Here is a 20148-nt window from a genome sequence, read left to right as displayed (position 1 = left end):
CCTGTTCGTTTTTCGGCTCAACGAGAACGTACAGAGGTTTGTAGCCAGGTCTTGAGATCCTCTGGCCGATGCCGCAGACGCACTGGTGGCTCCTTGAGGTCAGTATCGGCTGATCTATGCGTTTCCTCCACTTAAACTTCTGCCAAGGCTTCTGCGCAGAATAGAGGTGGAAGGGATTCGGGTCATTCTGGTGGCCCCAGACTGGCCTCGCCGGTCTTGGTACGCAGATCTGGTAAGGTTGGTTGCCGATGCTCCTTGGAGACTTCCTCTCAGAGAAGATCTGCTGTCTCAAGGGCCAATCTTCCATCTTGCTTAACAGTCGCTGGCTTTAACGGTGTGGCTGTTGAAAGCCAGGCATTGAAGGATAGGGGTCTTTCTGACTCAGTAATTCCTACACTGTTGAAGGCTAGAAAATCTACCTCCAGGAAGATTTATCATCGCACGTGGAAATCGTACATCTCATGGTGTGAATCGCTTAAGGTGCATCCACGCTCCTTTTCACTGGCCAGGATTTTGACCTTTCTCCAAAGAGGGCTATTAAAGGCCAGGTGTCAGCTTGGGAAGTGTTTTTCCAATGCCCTTTAGCTACGCATTCCTTGATTTGCACTTTTATTCAAGGAGTTCGCCATATGGCTCCTCCAATACGGTCCCAGTTACCTCTGTGGGACCTTAACTTGGTACTGTCTGTTCTTCAAAAACCTCCCTTTGAAAACTTTTGGCAGATTCCTCTGCTTACACTGTCACAGAAGGTAGCCTTTTTAGTGGCTATTTCCTCTGCTCGCAGAGTGTCGGAATTGGCAGTGCTATCCTGCCGTTTACCTTATATGGTGGTCCACACAGAGATAAAGTAGTACTTCGACCTAATCAGTCGTTTCTTCCTAAGTTGGTTTCTGATTTCCATTTGAATGAAGACCTTGTGCTGCCTTCACTCTGTCCTAAGCCAAAGCATCCCAAGGAAGTTGCCTTGCATTCTTTGGATGTGGTTCAGGCAATTACGGTTTACCTGGCGGTTACGGAGTCTTTCAGGAAGTCAGACTCTTTCCTCATGGAAGAACCTCGGAAGGGATTGGCTGCGTCTGCTGCGACCATATCCAGATGAGTCAGGCAGATGGTGGTACAGGCGTATTCACTTAAGGGTCTGGTTCCACCTTTTCCTGTGAAGGCGCATTCTACTAGGGCGCTGAGTGCCTCTTGGGCTTTTTGCCCTCAGGCGTCAGTAATACAAGTTTGCAAGGCGGCAACTTGGTCGTCTGTGCACACGTTCACAAAATTCTACAAAGTAGATGTTTTGGCATCCTCAGATGCTTTTATCCGCAAGGTTTTGCAGGCTGTTGTTTAAAATATTTTTTTTCCCCCTCTCTTTTGAAGGGGTATGTTGTTTCTTAGGTGAGCTCCAGGTTACCTGGTTGGCTACGTTTAGCCTCTGGGAATTACGTTCTTTTCTGCGTTCTCCCACCCCTCATGCAACTACTGCTTTGGGACGTTCCAATGGTTAAGAAGAATAAGGAGCTGCACCTGTCAATGAATGATAGAGAAAACTGGATTTTTGACTTACCATAAAATCCTTTTCTCTGAAGTTCATTGACAGACGCAGCACCCGCCCCTCTATTTCTGAGTGGGTTGGGGTTTTTTTCGTCTGACACTGCTTGCAACAAAACTATAGCAGAGTGAATGGGAACTGCCCCATAGGTGTGGTAAAGTTTGTTCCTGCCTAGTGTCCTACTACTGTAGGGGGCAGCATAACCCAATGGTTAAGAAGAATACGGAGCTGTGTCTGTCAATGAACTTCAGAGAAAAGGATTTTACTGCAAGTCAAAAATCCAGTTTTTATAGCCAACCACCACGGCCATTTTCACTTAAATTTTCTCTCCTGCCATTCTGTTAGCTTCTAGAAGTGAATACTTCTGGAAGACCCGATACTTTCAGGTATAAGGGGAGGATGTGATTTTGTCCCCTCTAATTCATGTGATAGCGCGGTTGCTTAGCATTTGGCTGCTCATGCAGCAGGGACAACGCATAGAAGAAAGGCTTAAGTCTACACAGACTAAACTTGTTAAAGAGCTTACAATAGGCTGCTTCTCCTGGCAGAAAACAAAGTGGTGAGAAAGTGAAGGCTTAATGAAACAAAGGTTGCTGCATGGGCCAGATTTAAAATGAACTTGTTTCTTTGCTGTGCAAAGACCTAGTTACCAGCATTGCCTGTGTTTTCCTTGCAGTAGATTTTTCCCCTGTACTGACTTACTATGCGTTATTCTGCACTATCTCTGTGTAGGCAGGGTTTTTCTTCCTCGTATCACAGCCCCCTATAGCAAGGAGAACTGTATGGATTTCAGGTAGGTACATCAATAATTCTCACTCCAAATCAACTAAGACTAGCAGTTAGAAACAGCAGGGACTTAGATCTCACATTGCAGATGTACAGTTTTAAGGCTGTTGGAACAGGAGTGCCTAGGCTTCCTCACATACCGGAAAGTGCACTGCTATAGGTAAGCTACGAGTCATTTCTCAGTAAAGGAAAAGAGGTCCACCACCTTTAGACACTGGCAAAAAACTGAGGATTCCCAGGGTGGGGCAGAGTTACAGTAGAGGTGCCCAGGGTGCTGTCCTTAAAAGCTTAGCCACTGTCTAATTCAGTGGTTCTTAACCTTGTTAGAGGTACTGAACCCCACCAGTTTCATATGCGCATTCACCGAACCCTTCTTAATTGGAAAAATAAAATATGATTTTTTTCAAATTCAAAACATAGGTATATATTTAGGTATATATTTATACATAGGTGCACAAAATGAACAAAACCATTAAAGAACAAAACCATGATTAAAACATGATTTTCACACAAAAACATAATAATGAATATTTACTGCAAATCAGTGTGAGGGGGGTGGGGTGGGAGGTCATACCATGGGGTGTCAGGAGGGCACACACTGGGGGGGAGGTGTTGGGAGGGAATACCGTGGGGTATCAGGAGGGCACACACGGGGGGGGGGGGGTTGGGAGGGAATACCGTGGGGTATCAGGAGGGCACACACGGGGGGGGGGGGTTGGGAGGACATACCATGGGGTATCAGGAGGGCACACACTGGGGGGGGGGGGTTGGGAGGACATGCACTTCCATTTGTCAGCTAACAGCACCTCTATGTTAAGTTGCAATAACTCAGCAGACTTAGCCTAGAGGTGCTTGTAAACTAATCCACCATGTACAGCTAGCTGAGCCTACCTCCAGGAACATTCACTCGGCTCCCTCTGCTCAGCTGCTCACACTTCCCTCTTCCAGGCAGGCTCCATCTCCGTGGTCAGGTAAATCCCCATCCCACCCACTCAAGCAGCCTGCAGGAGATAGGCTGGAAACCTGCTGGGGGAGGTACAGGGGACGGAGCGTCAAGTGTCTATGTGTAATGGCTGTGAGTTGTCCCGACCGCAGCTCTGATTTCCCGGGGTGCGCTCGGCCTCACAATCAGTAATATTTTCTGGGGGGGTTGAGCGGGGCGTGTCATCACGAATTATATGAGTCGGGTGAGTGGCTTGACCTCCGCCGAACCCACGAGACTGACTCACCGAACCCCTGGGGTTCGATCGAACCCAGGTTAAGAACCACTGGTCTAATTACTGGAAGGTACAAGCCTATAACCCGGATCTACAAATACTTAGCTTGTCTCCTGTACTGTTAGATTAAGATAGGTACATTTTTTCAGATTACTGCTTAAGCACGATAAGCATTTCTAGATATTCCTTTTAGTAAGTTTTTAGGCTCAGTTGCACTTTAGACATTCGCCATTTTTACTCGTAATTTCCATACATGACCATTATTGGGACTAGGATATACACATATGCCTAGTATGCTGCTTGATCCTTTTAAATTTCCTAATTTAAATTATCCTAATTAAAATTGTAATTGTTGATACCAGCTTTTTCCTTAGTTTTCCATCCGCCTAGGTTTGACTTGCTATGCTGTACAGTGCATGGGTGCATTCCCTTGTTTATAATTGTGGTCATTAAGTGCTAATGCCTCTTCTCATTGTAGGAAGCCCAATACCATGAAGCAGAAGAATGCTTTCCCCCCAAACTTTATTCATTCTTTGGATTCTGCACACATGATGCTCACTGCTTTGCATTGCTATGCGTAAGTTGTGCTAATGAGATGTCATGTCATTTAGGCATTTTATAGCGAACAAATTCTCCTGTATGTATTTCTGTGTTGCTGGAACCAAATCACTTTCATCCGCACATATTGTAAGGGCCTACCACAGAATTGTCTAATCCATTTCTGTATAATACTGTTAATTGCAGATAGTATTTATTTAGCCACTTAAAGCGGAGTTCCAGCCATTTACTCACCTGTCCAACGGTCCAGCGATGCGGCCGCCGGAAGCCTCGATCCTCTCCCTCGGCGCCGGCATCACTGCTGTGGGCACCCGGCTGTTACAGTTTGCGGCTTCACAGCCGGGTACCCACTGCGCATGCGCGAGTCGCGCTGCGCGCCGTGATTGGCCGGCAATCTTCTGGGACCTCTGACGTGTCCCAGAAGATTGCAGGGAGGGAGGGAGGGGGAGAGGAGAACTTCCGCTCAGGGCGCTCCGAGCGGAAGTGGGAGCGGGTACCTGTCAAAACTAGGTACCCGCTCCCCCCCCCCAAAAAAATGACATGCCAAATGTGGCATGTCGGGGGGTCAGGACTCCCTAAAGCGAAAGTTCCACTTTTGGGTGGAACTCCGCTTTAAGGACCAGGCCTATTTCTGACACTTGTTTACAAGTTAAAATCAGGATTTTTTGCTAGAAAATGACTTAGAACCCCCAAACATATTTTTAGTAGAGACCCTAGAGAATAAAATGGAAATCGTTGCAATACTTTGTCACACCATATTTGTGCAACAATCTTTCTTACGCAATTTTTTTGGAAAAAATAAAATTTTTCAATTAAAAAAAGAGGAAAACGGTAAAGTTAGCCCAATTTTTCTCTATAATGTGATGGAGAATGTTGCGCTGAGTAAATTAATACCTAACATTTCATGCTTCAAAACTGTGTGCGCTTGTGGAATGGCGACAAACATTGGTACTTCACAATCTCCACGGGCGACGCTTTTAAAATTTCTACAGGTTACAAGTTTAGAGTTACAGAGGAGGTGTAGGACTAGAACTATTTCTCTCGCTCGAACGATTGCGGCGATACCTCACGTGTGCTTTGAAGACCGTGTTACATATGTGGGCGCGAATTACGTATGCATTCGCTTCTGCGCGCGAGCTTGGAGAGACGGGGAGCTTTAAATGTTTTTTCTGATTTATTTTACCTTTTATTATTTATTTTTACACTGTCCCTTTAAAAAAATGTTTTTGATCACTTTAATTCCTATCACAAGGAATTTGAACATCCCTTAAAAATAGAAATAAGCAGGACAGGTCCTCTTTAATGTGAGATCTGGGGTCAAAAAGATCTCAGATCTCACATCTACACTTAAAAGAAAAAAAAAAATGTAATTTCGCTTTCGTTTATTGACGGACACAGCTCCTGATCTTCTTAACCATTTGGTTATTCTGTCCCCTACAGAAGTAGGACACTAGGCAGAAAAAAAGTTTGGCTACGCTTATGGGCAGTCGCAGGGGGTATACTCCCTCTCTCTGCTACAGTTTTTTTCTGCCTAGTCAGGAGTAAGGACCTAGTTCCTAGCTGGGATCTCTGGTCCTGGCAATTTTTTCCTTTTAGATAGAAAATTTTCTTCTGTTTTTTTCCTATGAGATCTACAATCAACTGCCGGGCTGGGTGATGGGCTTGATAATCTAGATCCAGTGATCACCCCAGTCTGGCCAGTGAGCGCGAGCAGACCTCAGCTCCGCGCTAGGTCGGCTGCGACATAGCCCCACTGGATGGGGGCTGGCCTGCGAGTTAAACGCCTCGTGAGGTCACATACAACCAGGTCTTCAGACGACAGGCTAGCAAAAAGCACCCCTCACCTTCCCCTGCCTCATCTGTCTCATCAGATCCTGAATCTGATTCAGCCACCACGGACGTGGGTCTCCCTGCTGGGTCTGTGACCACGCGCCTGGAATCCTCAGATAGTGAGGATGAATCCTCCACATCTGCAACCATGCACGAAAAGGCGCTGATGGATGCACTGATTGTATCTGTGCGTGAGACCTTAGAAATAGAGGACATAGCTGCGACAAAGGGGCAGGTTCCCTTTGGAACTCACAAGCCACCCGGAGCAGCAAAGGTGTTCCCTTTCCCCCGCCTATTTTGACAGAATTGTTGCTAAAGAGTGGGGACGACCAAAGCGTCCCCTTGGGGTCCCTAAGCAATTTTCTAGGCGATACTCCTATGAGGATTCATAACAGAAGTTGATTGTTCCACCAGTGGTGGACCCTCTGGTTTCTAGGTTGAACAAGGCAACCATGATATGGTTGAAGAGTCCCTGGCCTTTAAGGATCCGGCTGACAGGAAGGCGGAAGCTGTGGCCTGCAATATGTACACTCAGGCGGGTTTGGCACTGAGGCTGGTATTCACCATTGCCCTGGTGTCACAAACTCTAACTGAGTGGGCTAAGCTTATATGCCGTGACCTGGAGGGAGAGCAGCTCCCCCCCTGCCTTTGCTGAGCTGGCAGACCAGCTGGTCCAGGGGCTGCAGTTTATCTGCAATGCCTCTTTGGCTCTGCTCTCTGTTTGGCATTTCTTTTTGCTCAAATGCTGGTCTGTGGACCAGACTTCGAAAAAGGCCTTGACTGATTTTCACTTTCAAGGAGATCGCCTGTTTGGAGCTACCCTGGATGACATCAATAAAGGTCTCACAGGTGGAAAGAGTACCATTCTTCCTCAGGCTACCAAGGGCAAGGACCCTCGTTGTAGTCGTGGGCTCTCTTTTTCGGCTCATATAACGTTTTTTTTCGTCCTTCACGGTCGACTGACAAGGGCTCAAAGCCTTTCAGGGACTCCTCTGGTGGATCCAAATGAACCTGGTCTGGAAAGCAGAGCAAGCTTCTCCAGACCCGCGGCAGGAAAGTGCGCCCTTACCCGTATCGGGGGTGGGGGGATATCTTCGCTGGTTTCCGGGCCCGTTGAGTTCCCTGGTACAAGACAAGTGGGTCCACAGTTATTCGGTCCGGCTACAAGATCGAGCTTCGCTGTTGTCCCCCGGCAAGGTTTTTTCCTTCCAACATGTCACAGACCGCTTACATGGTCTGTTTGGAGTGGTACAAGACCTGTTATTTCAAGGGGTGATTTTCCCAATTCTGACTTGGGAACATTTTCAGGGTTTTTAATCAAACCGTTTATAGTTCCCAGGAAGGAAGGCAAGGTGCGTCCCATTCTGGACCTCAAGGTGCTGAACTGCTTTGTGCTGGTGCAGAAGTTCAGGATGGAGTCCATTTGCACGGTGGTGGCATCCCTGCATCAGGGGGATTTTATTGCCTCTGTTGACATCAAGGATGCTTACCTTCACATTCCAATATGTGCCATTTACCAGCGCTTCCTCTGCTTTGCCGTGGGAGAGGAACATTATCAGTTGGTGGCGTTACCCTTTGGTCTCGCCTCTGCTCCTCTGGTCTTAACAAAAGTGTTAGCCCCGGTGCTAGCGTTGTTATGCCAACAGGGGATCACGGTACTGGACTACTTGGATGACCTCCTGCTGCGAGCGGAGCCTTCTACTGCTCTGGTGGAAAACCTGGAATTCACCATACGAGGGAGTTCGGCTGGATTCTGAATTTCCAGAAGTCTGCTCTGGTTCCGTCCACAAAGCTAGACTATCTGGGTCTGATTCTGAACTCGGCCTTAGAGTGCTTCTTCCTCTGACCAAGCTCCGGAAATTGTAGGCTGCAATTCTCCTCCTGCTGTTCAGCAGATGGTCATCCCTCCGGACATGCATGCGGGTGCTGGGCCTGATGGTGTCTACCTTCGATGCGGTCTTGTTTGCGCAGTTCCATACGAGGTCCCTGCAAAGGAAGATTCTGGCCAAATGGGACAAGACTCTGCAGTCTCTGGACAATCAGATCCGGCTGAGCCTGGAATCGAAGGAGTCCCTAATATGGTGGCTTCTTTCTCCGTTGCTTCGGCTGGGAAAATGCTTCCTCCCCTTGTATTGGACAGTGGTCACCACAGATGCCAGCCTGTCCAGCTGGGGAAGTGTCCTAGGCAAAAATTCTGCTCATGGCCTCTGGACACTGGAAGAGTCCAGACTACCAATCAATGTCTTGGAACTCCGAGCAACCAAACTGTGCCTGGACCATTGGACGGATCGTCTTCAGGGATGTCCAGTGTGCATTCAGTCTGAAAATTCCACAGCCGTGGCTTATGTCAACCACCAGGGGGGGCACAAGAAATGTCCTTGCGGTTCCGGAGGTTGCCAGCATTCTAAGGTGGGCAGAACAGTTCGTTCCTGCCCTCTCCACCGTACACATTCCTGGCGTTGAAAACTGGCAGGCGTATTACCTCAGTGGGCAGGCGTTGGACCAAGGGGAGTGATCCCTTCATCCAGAGGTGTTTCGTCAGTTTTGTTTCTGGTGGGACATCCCCGAGGTGGATCTGTTGGCATCCCCGCTCAACAGAAAGGTGCAGAGGTTTGTGGCTCGGTCAAGGGATCCTCTGACCAACGCCACAGATGCGCTGGTGGCCCCGTGGAGTCAGTATCGTCTGATTTACACCTTCCCTCCTCTCAAGCTTCTGCCAAGACTTCTACGCAAGATCGAGGCAGAAGCGATTACAGTCATCTTAGTGGCTCCGGACTGGGCCTGCTACGCCGATTTGGTGCGGCTGGTTGCCAACGTTACTTGGGGGCTTCCTCTCAGGCAGAATCTGCTGTCCTAAGGACCAATCTTCCATCCTTCTTTACAGTCACTGGCTTTAATGGCTTGGCTGTTGAACGCCAAGTGCTGTCTGCGTCAGTGATTCCAAGACTGTTAAAAGCTAGGAAATCTAGCATCATACGTAGAGGACGTACATTGCGTGGTGTGAATCTCTTGGGGTTCATCCTTGCTCTTTCTGAGTGGCACGGATCTTGGCCTTCCTCAGCGGGGGGTTGAGCAGGAACTGGCCTTTAGTACTATCAAAGGTCAGGTGTCGGCCTTAGCGGTTTTCTTTCAATGACCCTTGGCCACACACTTCTTGGTGCATATTTTTCTTCAAAGAGTCAGGCACTTGGCCCCTCCAGTGCAGTGTCTGTTGCCGCCTTGGGACCTCAATTTGGTGCTCTGTCCTTCAGAAGCCTCCTTTTGAGAATCTTTGGGAGATTCCCCTGCTTACGCTATCCCAGAAGGTGGCCTTCTTGGTGTCTATTACTTGTGCGTGCAGGGTGTCGGAATTGGCAGCATTATCTTGTCAATCACCTTACTTGGTGGTTCACAGATATAAGGTGGTTCTTCGTCCCTGTCCGTCATTCCTTCCAAAGGTTGTCTCTGATTTTCATTTGAATGAAGACATTGTGTTGCCTTGCCTGTGCCCTGGGCCAAAACATCTGAAGGAAATTGCTTTGCTTTCCTTGGATGTGGTCCAGGCGATTAGGGTGTACCTGGCAGCTACGGAGTCTTTTAGGAAGTCAGACTCACTATTTGTGCTCACAGATGGGCCTTGGAAAGGGTGGTCCGCCTCCTCTGACCATTTCCAGATGAATCAGACATACGGTGGTTCAGGTCTATTCAATCAAGGCTCATGTTCCTCCTTTGACCCTGTCAAGGCCCACTCTACTCGGGCGCTCAGTGCCTCCTGGGCCATCTGTCATCAGGCGTCAGTGACGCAGATTTGCAAGGCGGCCACCTGGTCTTCGGTGCACTTTCACAATGTTCTATAAAGTGGATGTGTTGGTATCTGCGGATGCTTCCTTTGGCCACAAGGTTTTGCAGGCTGCTGTTTTTGAGGGTGTATTGTTTTTTCAGGTGAGCTCCAGTTGTTTTGGTTGAGCTCCTGTTTACCTGGTTGGCTATAGTTAGCCTTGGGAATTTATTTTTTGCTGTTCCCACCCCGCATGTTTAACACTGCTTTGGAACGTCCCAATGGTTAAGAAGATCAGGAGCTGTGTCCGTCAAAGTACGAAAGAGAAAATTAGATTTTTGACTGTGAAATCCATTTCTCTGATGTTCATTGACGGACACAGCACCCACCCCTCTGTGTAATTCTTCTAAAGCTGCTTGTAACAAAACTGAGTACCTATAGCAGAGAGGAGGACCCCCTGGGACTGCCCATAGGCGTAGCCAGACGCTTTTTTTGCCTAGTGTCCTACTCCTGTAGGGTAGTCAGTATAACCCAATGATTAGGGAGATCAGGAGCTGTGTCTGTCAATGAACATCAGAGAAATGGATTTTACGGCAAGTGAAAAATCTAATTTTCTCTTACGTCCTCCGACAGTCGCCGCCTCTTCATATTCGTCACATATGGGGGGTATTAGACTTTGCTCCGAAGGAGTAGCTAGGCAACAGAATATGTTAACATTAAAGCTTTTAACATATCCCACCCTCAAGGGGTGGTCCCCTCAGTCAATACCCTCCTACTTCCTGCAACCATATCTCAGTTTTAATGTCTAGCTTGTCAGGAGTGGCTGGCTCTCTCTGTGCTGGGGCTTTGTGCCCCAGACTCTTTCTTCTTTTTTGATTTTTTGTTTGAGTTTTCTCTCTACCTTTACTTAGCTGTTCTTTTTGTCAGCATTAGTTAGTTCTTCGGATGAAGAGGATCATGCGGGCTGGGTCTCGGGCTGATCCCCCTGGTCGCAGGTCGTGGGTCAGTGGCTTCCCAGCCTGCCATCGAGCGTTCAGCCAGGTAACGCTCCTGGCACAGTGAACGACCCATCCCTGTTCGGTGCAGGGATGATTGGTGAGGTGGCTACCTCACTGGATGCTGTGCGGTTTCTTAACCCCCATTCTGTGCGTCTTGTATGCGACTCTCCCTGCCTCATGTGCAGCGGCTTGTTCGCCTGTGCGGGTCCCCCACGCCACTGTGAGGTAAGTGTATTTATGTGGGGACCTGTCTGTCTGGGGGGGTGTCAGTCTGGGACTGTGTAACCTGCCTCTATTCACACTGTTTGTCTCCCTATCTCTCGGCTGCATGCTGTGGGCTGCAAGGGGGGGGGGGAGCTGTGTGACACTGTGTGTGTCAGCCTTGTCAGTGTGAGAAGCTGTGTGCTGTGGGGCATGTTTTGTGTCATGTTTGGGCATTATACAGCGATCGCTGCGGCGATCTGACATGTTTTTTTTATATGGAGACATGTGTGCATTACTGTACTGTGGAGCGGCGGTTTCGGCGCCAAACGGCGCCATTTTGCCTACACTCGCTCCGGCCGCATGTTCTACATGCATGGCGGCCATTTTCTTGTAGCCTCCCATAGGCTTTCATAGAGCGCCCTGGCAGCATCACTTCCTCTTCTCCAGGAACACCGATCGAGGCAGCAGCAGCGGCGAGGGTCTCCTCAGGTTTTATCCTTCCTATCCATTGCCTGTGTCAGTTTTATTGTCCCTGTGGGGGTCTCATTGTGCTTGTGTTGTGGTGCGGTGGGCTGCGCTCGCCGCGCGTGTTAAAGGAGCAGTTAACCCTTTATTATCCGGCATTTGTTGTAGGGGCAATGGATTCTCAGGAGGGCAAATTTCCTACCGCCTTGGTGGAAAGCCAGGGGACCGCTGTTTCCTCCCCAGGGGGGGATTTGGCCACTATTGTGGCTGGCCTTGCTGCTCAGGTGCAGATGCTGGTGGCTGCTCAATCTACTAAAAGACCCAGAGTTGCTCTTTCCTCTGATTCTGAGGGTGAAGGTGATGGGGTTGTTATGGCGGGGGCCTCCTTATCGGGGTCCCGCTCCTCCCTGGATCTAGTGGGGTCCGAGGTGGAGGCTGAAGTTGAAGGGGTTGATAATTCTCCCCCTGGCTCGCCTGAAGAGCTTGCAATCATGGATGAATTGATTGCTTCCATAAAACAAACGCTGCGTTTGCAGGATGAAGTGTGTCCCCCCGCTGCCTTGGCAGCTTATGGGACGCAGAGAAAACGCAGGACGCCGCAGGTTTTTCCCTGCAATGATGATTTTCAGCGCGCTGTTAAGGAACAATGGTGCAATCTGCGCAAACCTTTTGCTGTACCAAGTAGGTTCAAGCTGCGTTATCCTTTCTCGCCTTCCACTGATGAGAGGTGGTGTGTGCCACCCCCAGTGGATCACGCAATTGCGGTTTTAAACAAATCCACTGCGATTCCTGCAGAGGATTCCCCGGTGTTCCGTGATGCCACGGATAGGAGATTGGAGTCTCTTGCCCGTCATACTTATTCTGTTACGGGTTCTATGCTTAAGGCTCTGTTTGCCTCTCTCATGGCGGCCCAGGCGGTCGCAAGTTGGACGCAGATGCTTCGGCGCGTCCTAGTGGCCGATTCGGCCTCGCCGGCGACCCTGGATATGGTGGATCAAATCCACCAGGGTGTCATGTATCTGTGTGATGCGGACTTGGACTTAGTCCCGTTGGCCGCACGTGTACACAGCGTGGCGGTGTTGTCTCGCCGCCTGGTTTGGTTGAAATGTTGGTCGGTGGACCAGTCTTCACGTAAGACCTTAGCCAATCTGCCTTATGATGGGTCTCGCCTTTTTGGTGAGTCCTTGGATGTGTTGATTAAGGGGATCACCGGAGGTAAGAGCACTCTCTTGCCCCATTTCCCCAAGGCTAAGGGGGCTTCTGGGAAGAAGCATGCTAATTTTCGGCCCCCTCAGGGGTCCTTTCGTGCCTTTCGGTCGCACTACAAGGGCAAACCGTTCAAAGGTCAAGGCTCTCAGAAGAAGCCCTGGTCTGGAAAACAGAAGCCTGGTCAATCCGGATCCGCAGCCCATAACAGTGCGACCTGAAGGGGCGCCCTCACCCAGTTTTGGGGTGGGGGGACACTTGCTCGGTTTTCTTCAGCCCTGGTTGGCCCGCGTGCGGGACAGATGGGTTCAGGAGATCGTTCCATCTGGTTACAAGATCGAGTTTCTCTCTCGGCCGGAGAGCAGATTTTTTCCCTCAAATCTTCAACTGTCTCCAGAGCGTTTACGGGACCTGCACCTGGCGGTGCGGGACCTGAGGGCTCCGGGAGTGGTAGTTCCGGTGCCTCATCGGGACAGATTTCGGGGGTTTTATTCCAATCTGTTCACCGTGCCCAGAAAGGAGGGCAAGGTTCGTCCAATTCTGGACTTGAAGGCTCTGAACCGCTCTGTGCGGGTTCGCAAGTTCCGCATGGAATCCCTGCCGTCGGTGGTGGCTGCCCTGGTTCCGGGGGAATTCATGGCCTCCATCGATTTGAAGGATGCGTATCTTCACATCCCCATTTTCAAGGGTCACCAGAGGTACCTTCGATTTGCCATTGCGGAGGATCACTACCAGTTCGTGGCGTTGCCTTTTGGTCTCGCCTCGGCTCCGCGGGTCTTCACCAAGGTGCTTGCACCGGTTCTGGCATTATTGAGGGCCCAGGGCATTTCTGTCCTGGGGTATCTGGACGACATTCTGGTTCGGTCTGCGACCAGCCAGGGTCTGGAGAAGGACCTGTCTGTCACGATGCAAACTCTGCAGGAGTTTGGTTGGACGATAAATTTTCCAAAGTCGACACTGAGTCCGTCGGTTCGTCTTCCCTACCTGGGAATGATCCTGGACTCGGTGCAGGCGAAGGTCTTCCTGCCGGAAGACAAACTCAGAACTCTTCAGGAGGAAGTCAGGTCCCTCAGGGACGTTCCGCACTCGTCTCTGCGGACGTGCATGAGATGTCTGGGATTGATGGTCTCGGCCTTCGAGGCGATTCCCTTCGCCCAGTTTCACACGCTGGGTCTCCAATCGGAGATCCTGTCCATGTGGGACGGGCGACCTCAATCTCTGGATCTTCAAATCTCGTTGAGTCATCGCACCAGAAGAGACCTTCTGTGGTGGCTCCAGTCCCCGATGGTGTCCGGGGGCAAATCGTTTCGTCCTATCTCGTGGACGGTGATCACCACGGATGCCAGCCTGTCGGGCTGGGGTGGTGTTCTGGGCGTTCTGTCCGCCCAGGGAACTTGGTCGGAGAGGGAGTCTTCCCTTCCGATCAACATTCTGGAATTGCGTGCGATAAATCTCTGTCTTCATCGCTGGACGGACCGGCTGCAGGGCTGCCCGGTTCGGGTGCAGACGGACAATGCCACGGCGGTGGCCTACATCAACCACCAAGGGGGCACCAGGAGTGCCCGAGCGGCTCGAGAAGTGGCCGACATTCTGTCTTGGGCCGAGACTTATGTCCCGGCGATAACGGCGGTTCACATTCCGGGGGTGGAGAACTGGCAGGCGGACTATCTGAGTCGCCAGACCCTGGATCAGGGGGAATGGTCTCTCCACCCGACTGTCTTCCAGATGTTGTGCGCGAAGTGGGGTCTTCCAGATGTGGACCTGTTCGCGTCTCGTCTCAACTACAAGGTGAGAAGGTTCGTGGCAAGGACGCGCGACCCTCGGGCAGACGCGTCGGACGCGTTAGTGGCCCCGTGGCATCAGTACAGGCTGATGTACGCGTTTCCACCGATTCAGTTGCTGTCCAGGTTCCTTCGCAGGTTACACTCGGAACGCAGCACGGTGATTCTTGTGGCACCGGACTGGCCTCGCCGGTCCTGGTACGCAGACCTCGTGAATCTGGCGGTCGACGCCCCGTGGCGTCTGCCTCTTCGAGACGATCTCCTGTCTCAGGGACCGATATACCATCCTGCTTTACAGTCTCTGGCTTTGACGGCCTGGCTGTTGAGACCGAGGTCCTGAAGGAGAAGGGTCTCTCCCCAGAGGTCGTTCATACTTTGATCAACGCGAGGAAGTCTTCCTCGGGAAAGGTTTATTACCGTACTTGGAAGGCCTATTTTGCCTGGTGTGAGTCCAGGGGGTTCTCACCCCGCACGTACTCGGTTTCCCGAGTGCTGTCCTTCCTTCAAACGGGTGTCGATCAGCGTTTGGCGCTGGCTACGATTAAGGGTCAGGTGTCTGCGCTGGCCGTTCTGTTTCAAGGTCCCGTGGCTTCCAACTCCTTGGTTGGCACTTTTGTTCAGGGTGTGCGGCATCTGGTTCCTCCTAGGAGGGATCCTTTGCCCCCTTGGGACTTGAATCTCGTTCTGTCTGTGTTGCAACGTGCTCCTTTTGAACAGATCAGGGAGATCTCGTTGTCTATGTTGTCCAAAAAGGTCGCCTTTTTGGTGGCGATCACTTCGGCTCGCAGAGTGTCGGAGCTGGCAGCTTTGTCCTGCAAGTCTCCGTATCTGGTTGTTCATTTGGATAAGGTGGTCTTGCGACCTAATCCTTCTTTTCTTCCGAAGCGAGTTTCGGAATTCCATCTTAATGAGGATATTGTCTTGCCTTCGCTGTGCGCGAAGCCTAAACATCCAAAGGAGGTGCGATTACACTCTCTGGATGTTGTTCGGGCGATAAGGGTTTACCTTAAATCGACTGAGTCTTTTCGAAAGACGGACTCCTTGTTTGTTCTTCCAGAGGGTCCTCGGAAGGGCATGGCGGCGTCGGCCTCTACCATCGCCAAATGGATCAGGCAGACCATTGAACAGGCCTATGCCTTGCAGGGGAAGGTTCCCCCTGTGCCTGTGAAGGCGCACTCTACTAGATCTCTGAGTACGTCTTGGGCCTGTCGTCATGGGGCTTCTGTAGCCCAGGTGTGTAAGGCGGCGACTTGGTCGACTGTGCACACTTTCACAAAATTCTACAAAGTAGATGTTCAGGCATCGGCGGATGCTTCCTTTGGCCGCAAGGCTCTTAGTGCGGCAATTCCCTAGGGTCCCTTGTTGGGGACCTCTGGCTGTTGGGATAAGTTTTTTATCCCATGGTTATTTGTCTTTTCCTGGGTTGTTGCTCCTGTTGAGCACTTGTTTTTTCCTGTTGCCCAGCTGGTTTCCTTCCTTTGGTAAGGTTCCTTTCTTTGATGCGGAGACTGCGTTGCCTTTTCGGCGCGGATGCGTTTCCCACCCCTCATGTTTGCACTGCTTTGGGACGTCCCCATATGTGACGAATATGAAGTGCGGCGACTGTCGGAGGACGTAAGAGAAAATGGAATTTTTGTAAAATCTTACCTGTAAAATTCCTTTCTCTGAGTCCTCCGACAGTCGCCGCCCCCGCCCCTCTTTTGGGGTTTGGTTGTATACTCTACTGCTATTCCACTAAAACTGAGATATGGTTGCAGGAAGTAGGAGGGTATTGACTGAGGGGACCACCCCTTGAGGGTGGGATATGTTAAAAGCTTTAATGTTAACATATTCTGTTGCCTAGCTACTCCTTCGGAGCAAAGTCTAATACCCCCCATATGTGACGAATATGAAGAGGCGGCGACTGTCGGAGGACTCAGAGAAAGGAATTTTACAGGTAAGATTTTACAAAAATTCCGTTTTTTTTTTCTGCAAGAAAAAAAAATGGGCCTTTTAAGGCTGTTGGGAGGAAGCGACATATCGCTGCAGTCCTCCAAGGCCATAGAGTCGAGTGGGGGCCATCTTGCACTCGCTCGACTTCCTGCCTAAGACCTTAAAGAAGCGGATCATTTTTCCTGCTACCAACGGCTCCGGTAAGCTGGGAAAACGACCGGGAACAGCGAGAGGGGGGTGGGCACCTCTCCCGCTGCCCATATAAAAGTGATCCCGTGGCGAATCAGCCGCTGGGACCACCTTTATGTAAAAGAGGACTGCTGGCCATGTAGAAAAATATTGGGGTTATGGCAGCTACCTGCTGCCATAACACCGGTATTTAACGTCAACGTAAATACACGGTGGGCTTTCCGGAAGTGGGTAAATATGCACCAAGTGTAACATGCCCAAACTTCAGTCCTAGATGACCACTGTTGATGTTTTTCAGCATTCATTGCAGAATCATTGGAGACATGATTTATTATGATTATAATTATAGAGTCCCCTGTAATGTTGAACCACCTTTGTAGTAACTTGAAGGGCCCCCTTCCCATAGTTTTTAGTCACATCTGGCACTGTGAAACATTGTTGAACTGTGAACTGGGCAGACTTTAGCCTTTCTGAAAGTGTAAACAACACTAGCACAAGGGTTCTGCAGCTCCTAAGATGGTACTGGGATTAGAAGGATCCTTTCACAATGTTATTACACAGATAGTTCTAAAGCAGTTGGGAAACTTGCAGTTAAAACTAGATATCCCTTTACAGGTACTTGAGCTTCTACACCACAGTGTACAGACCTGATCCGTGAGTACTCACTGTGGATCAGAGTTTGGAAAACGCCCGTCTAAACACATCTGCATTATGTACTTTCTTTTTTAGTCTTTCATATAGAATATACAATGCTAGCATATTATTAAAGAAATAATGTTCAGTCTAACCATGCTGACCACTGTTTTCCTACTACCAATTTTTTGGCAGACGTGGACTTACCTTTGTGTCTGTTCATGATTGTTTCTGGACCCATGCAGATACTGTCGACATAATGAACAAGGTGAGAGGAAGTTGTTTAATCACCATGATGGTTAAAACCTGCTAAACTGCTGTACAACCTGCATACACATACATGTGCATGACAAATAATGAAATATACACATTGGTTTTTAATCATAAAGGCAAATGGTGGAAGAGTAGTAACATTACCAGAAAATTCTTTAATGTAATAGTTACAACTTGAGAAAAGAATGGAATATTTAGTCAGACGGAAAATAAAATACTTTGTGTCACTGTCCTAACACAGGTATGTCAATAAGGACTTGGTACGGGAGCAAGAGGGATCAGAATGACAGCCAGGAAATTACAAACCCGATTCCAAAAACGTTGGGAAACTGTACAAATTGTGAATAAAAACAGAATACAATAATGTGGAAGTTTCAAACTTCAATATTTTATTCAGAATACAACATAGATGACATATCAAATGTTTAAACTGAGAAAATGTATAATTGTAAGGGAATAATAAGTTGATTTTAAATTTCATGGCATCAACACATCTTTTTGGTCTCCTTTTTATCATCTGGTGATCCAGCCAGTAACACACTGTCTTGCAGTGTCTACATTCCGGATAAAGTAGTAAGGTAGACATCTTTGGACAGCAGTATTGTCAGTCTGGGGAGAGGGTAGTGTTAGGTGGACTAGCAGATTTAGATGGTCTTGACTAACAAATTGAAGCTGATCTCCAGATAATACTTTACAAGCAGTTACTGCAACTGCTCTTGGGATAAAAGATTTACATAAATGAATAAAATCTAATCATTGTAAGCACCCCTTTCATTGTTTAACGGTTTGTCTCAACCCCCTTTCTGCAACTGTGACTGAACAGCTTACTTGGCACCCACCGACAATACGTTTACTGCAAGTGGGCGGCAGCTGCAATTACCGTGACGTATTGGTACATCGTGCACTCCTATGACGAGCGTTTCCGGTGGGCACAGCGGATCACAACGCCCGGTACCAATCATAGCAATTACATAATTGCAGAGCAAGCAAAATTGTCATGAATGGCTTCCATCATCACTGCTTTAAACAATAATAGTGTTAAAAAAAAAAAAAATCCCTGCGGCCAATATGTATTCTGCTACATATTTTTGCTAAAAAAAAAAAAATTCTAATAAGCCTATAGTGATTGGTTTGCGCAAACGTTATTGTGTCTGCAAACTATGGGAATAGATTTATGAACTTTTTATTTTTTTTATTGTTTTTACTATTATTGGCGATGATCAGCAATTTTTAGGACTGCGACATTGCAGCAGATAAATCTGACACTGACACTTTTTGGGGATCATTGACACCAGTACAATGATCAGTGCTTAAAAAAAATGCACGGTCACTGTATAAATGACACTGGCAGGGAAGGGGTTAACATCGGGGCAATCAAAGGGTTAATGTATGTGGGTGGGTGGTCCCTGCGCTATCAGAGGTGTTTTTAGGTCCCTTCCTACTGCTGCACCACTATACTGGTACCAGAAACCAGTTAGTAGAAATTAAAATATGGGGGTGTGTGGCGCGCTTCAGAAGTAGAGACGCACTTCCGGTCACGGCAAACCAACAACATCACTTCCTGGAGTCTGTGGAATGCACGCTGGCTGCATTCCCGAAAGGATTGCGATAGCACCATTTCTTCTTTATAATCGTGCCTTTGTTGAACTTTCCCTGAGATCGCGCTAGGAGAGTAGGAGACCCTTAGGACTAAAAGCACCCTGATACGAATCCTGAGAGGGACCACGAGTAGGACTCTGCAGACAGTCAACACAGGCCAACCACCACCCAATCGGGGGATAGATATACATATTCAGGCGATTTATATACTCCATGAAGCCCTGAGATCGCGCTAGGAGAGTAGGAAACCCGAGGACTAAAAGCACCCTGATACGAATCCTGAGAGGGACCCCGGGACCACGAGTAGGACTCTGCAGACAGTCAACACAGGCCAACCACCACCCAATCGGGGGATAAATATACATATTCAGGTGATTTATATACTCCATGAAGGTGAGAGTTTAGAACACCTAGAGGTGACACCTGGTGGAGGAACAAGTCACTGCAGTTTATTTTGCACAGAAGCACTTTGTGATAAGTTGAAGATACACAGTTGGATTTATCTTATTAATTGCTTGTGGTGGAAAGAAAAAAACGGACATTCACTGGAATTTGCACTTTATTTATTTAATGAGTTTTATAGAGATTTATTGATATATTTTTGAAGTTTGTAAGCACTCAGCACTTTATAGTTTGAAATACCTGGATCAACACCTTACAGATTTATTGAATGATTTATGTCGTTTTGATTGAAGTTTCACCTGTATGTACAAATCACGAGGATAAGGAATTGAAAACAATAGCACCTTTACCACTCATATATTTTAATTAATTTAATTACTTTATTTAAATTTTCTCTACTTCTGAAGCGCGCCACACACTCCCATATTTTGATCAAAGGGTTAAGTTGCTCTTAGGGAGTGGTTTCTAACTGGGGGGGGAATGGATGCACTAGAGGAAAACCTAGATGCCTAGCAGAAACACAAGATCTCCAATTTCCTCTGTGACAGAATGGCAAACTGCCTTGTTTACATAGACAGACCACCGCTCTGCTTCTTCTTGGAACAACGGACGGGTCCCTACTGCCATTGCAACCACCGGACCTCCTGATTGGCTCCCACTGTGTCCAATCACAGCGGGAGCGGGGTTCCAGTGGTGCGCGTACGTGCCCCAGATCTCGTGGTACGTAATTTTGCCCAGACGGTCCGGAAGTGATTAAATAAGTTGAAATATAGCGGAC

The 20148-nt window shown here is 48.7% G+C and overlaps 1 protein-coding gene across 1 annotated transcript in view; it reads left to right on the top strand.

Annotated features, from left to right (window-relative positions):
• POLRMT (RNA polymerase mitochondrial) overlaps positions 1-20148 on the top strand; it is a 423694-nt gene that overhangs the window by 347306 nt on the left and 56240 nt on the right. Inside the window, exons 17-18 of the mRNA XM_082261183.1 lie at positions 4022-4120; positions 17292-17364. Coding sequence (XP_082117309.1) covers positions 4022-4120; positions 17292-17364 — 172 coding nt within the window. The remainder of the gene's footprint in view (positions 1-4021; positions 4121-17291; positions 17365-20148) is intronic.

The sequence above is a fragment of the Pelophylax lessonae genome, assembly GCF_965119305.1.
Source record: "Pelophylax lessonae genome assembly, chromosome: 1".
Taxonomy (NCBI): Eukaryota; Metazoa; Chordata; class Amphibia; order Anura; family Ranidae; genus Pelophylax; species Pelophylax lessonae.
The sequence above is the reverse complement of the archived record's forward strand: the minus strand, read 5'-3'. Positions and strand labels throughout refer to the sequence as shown.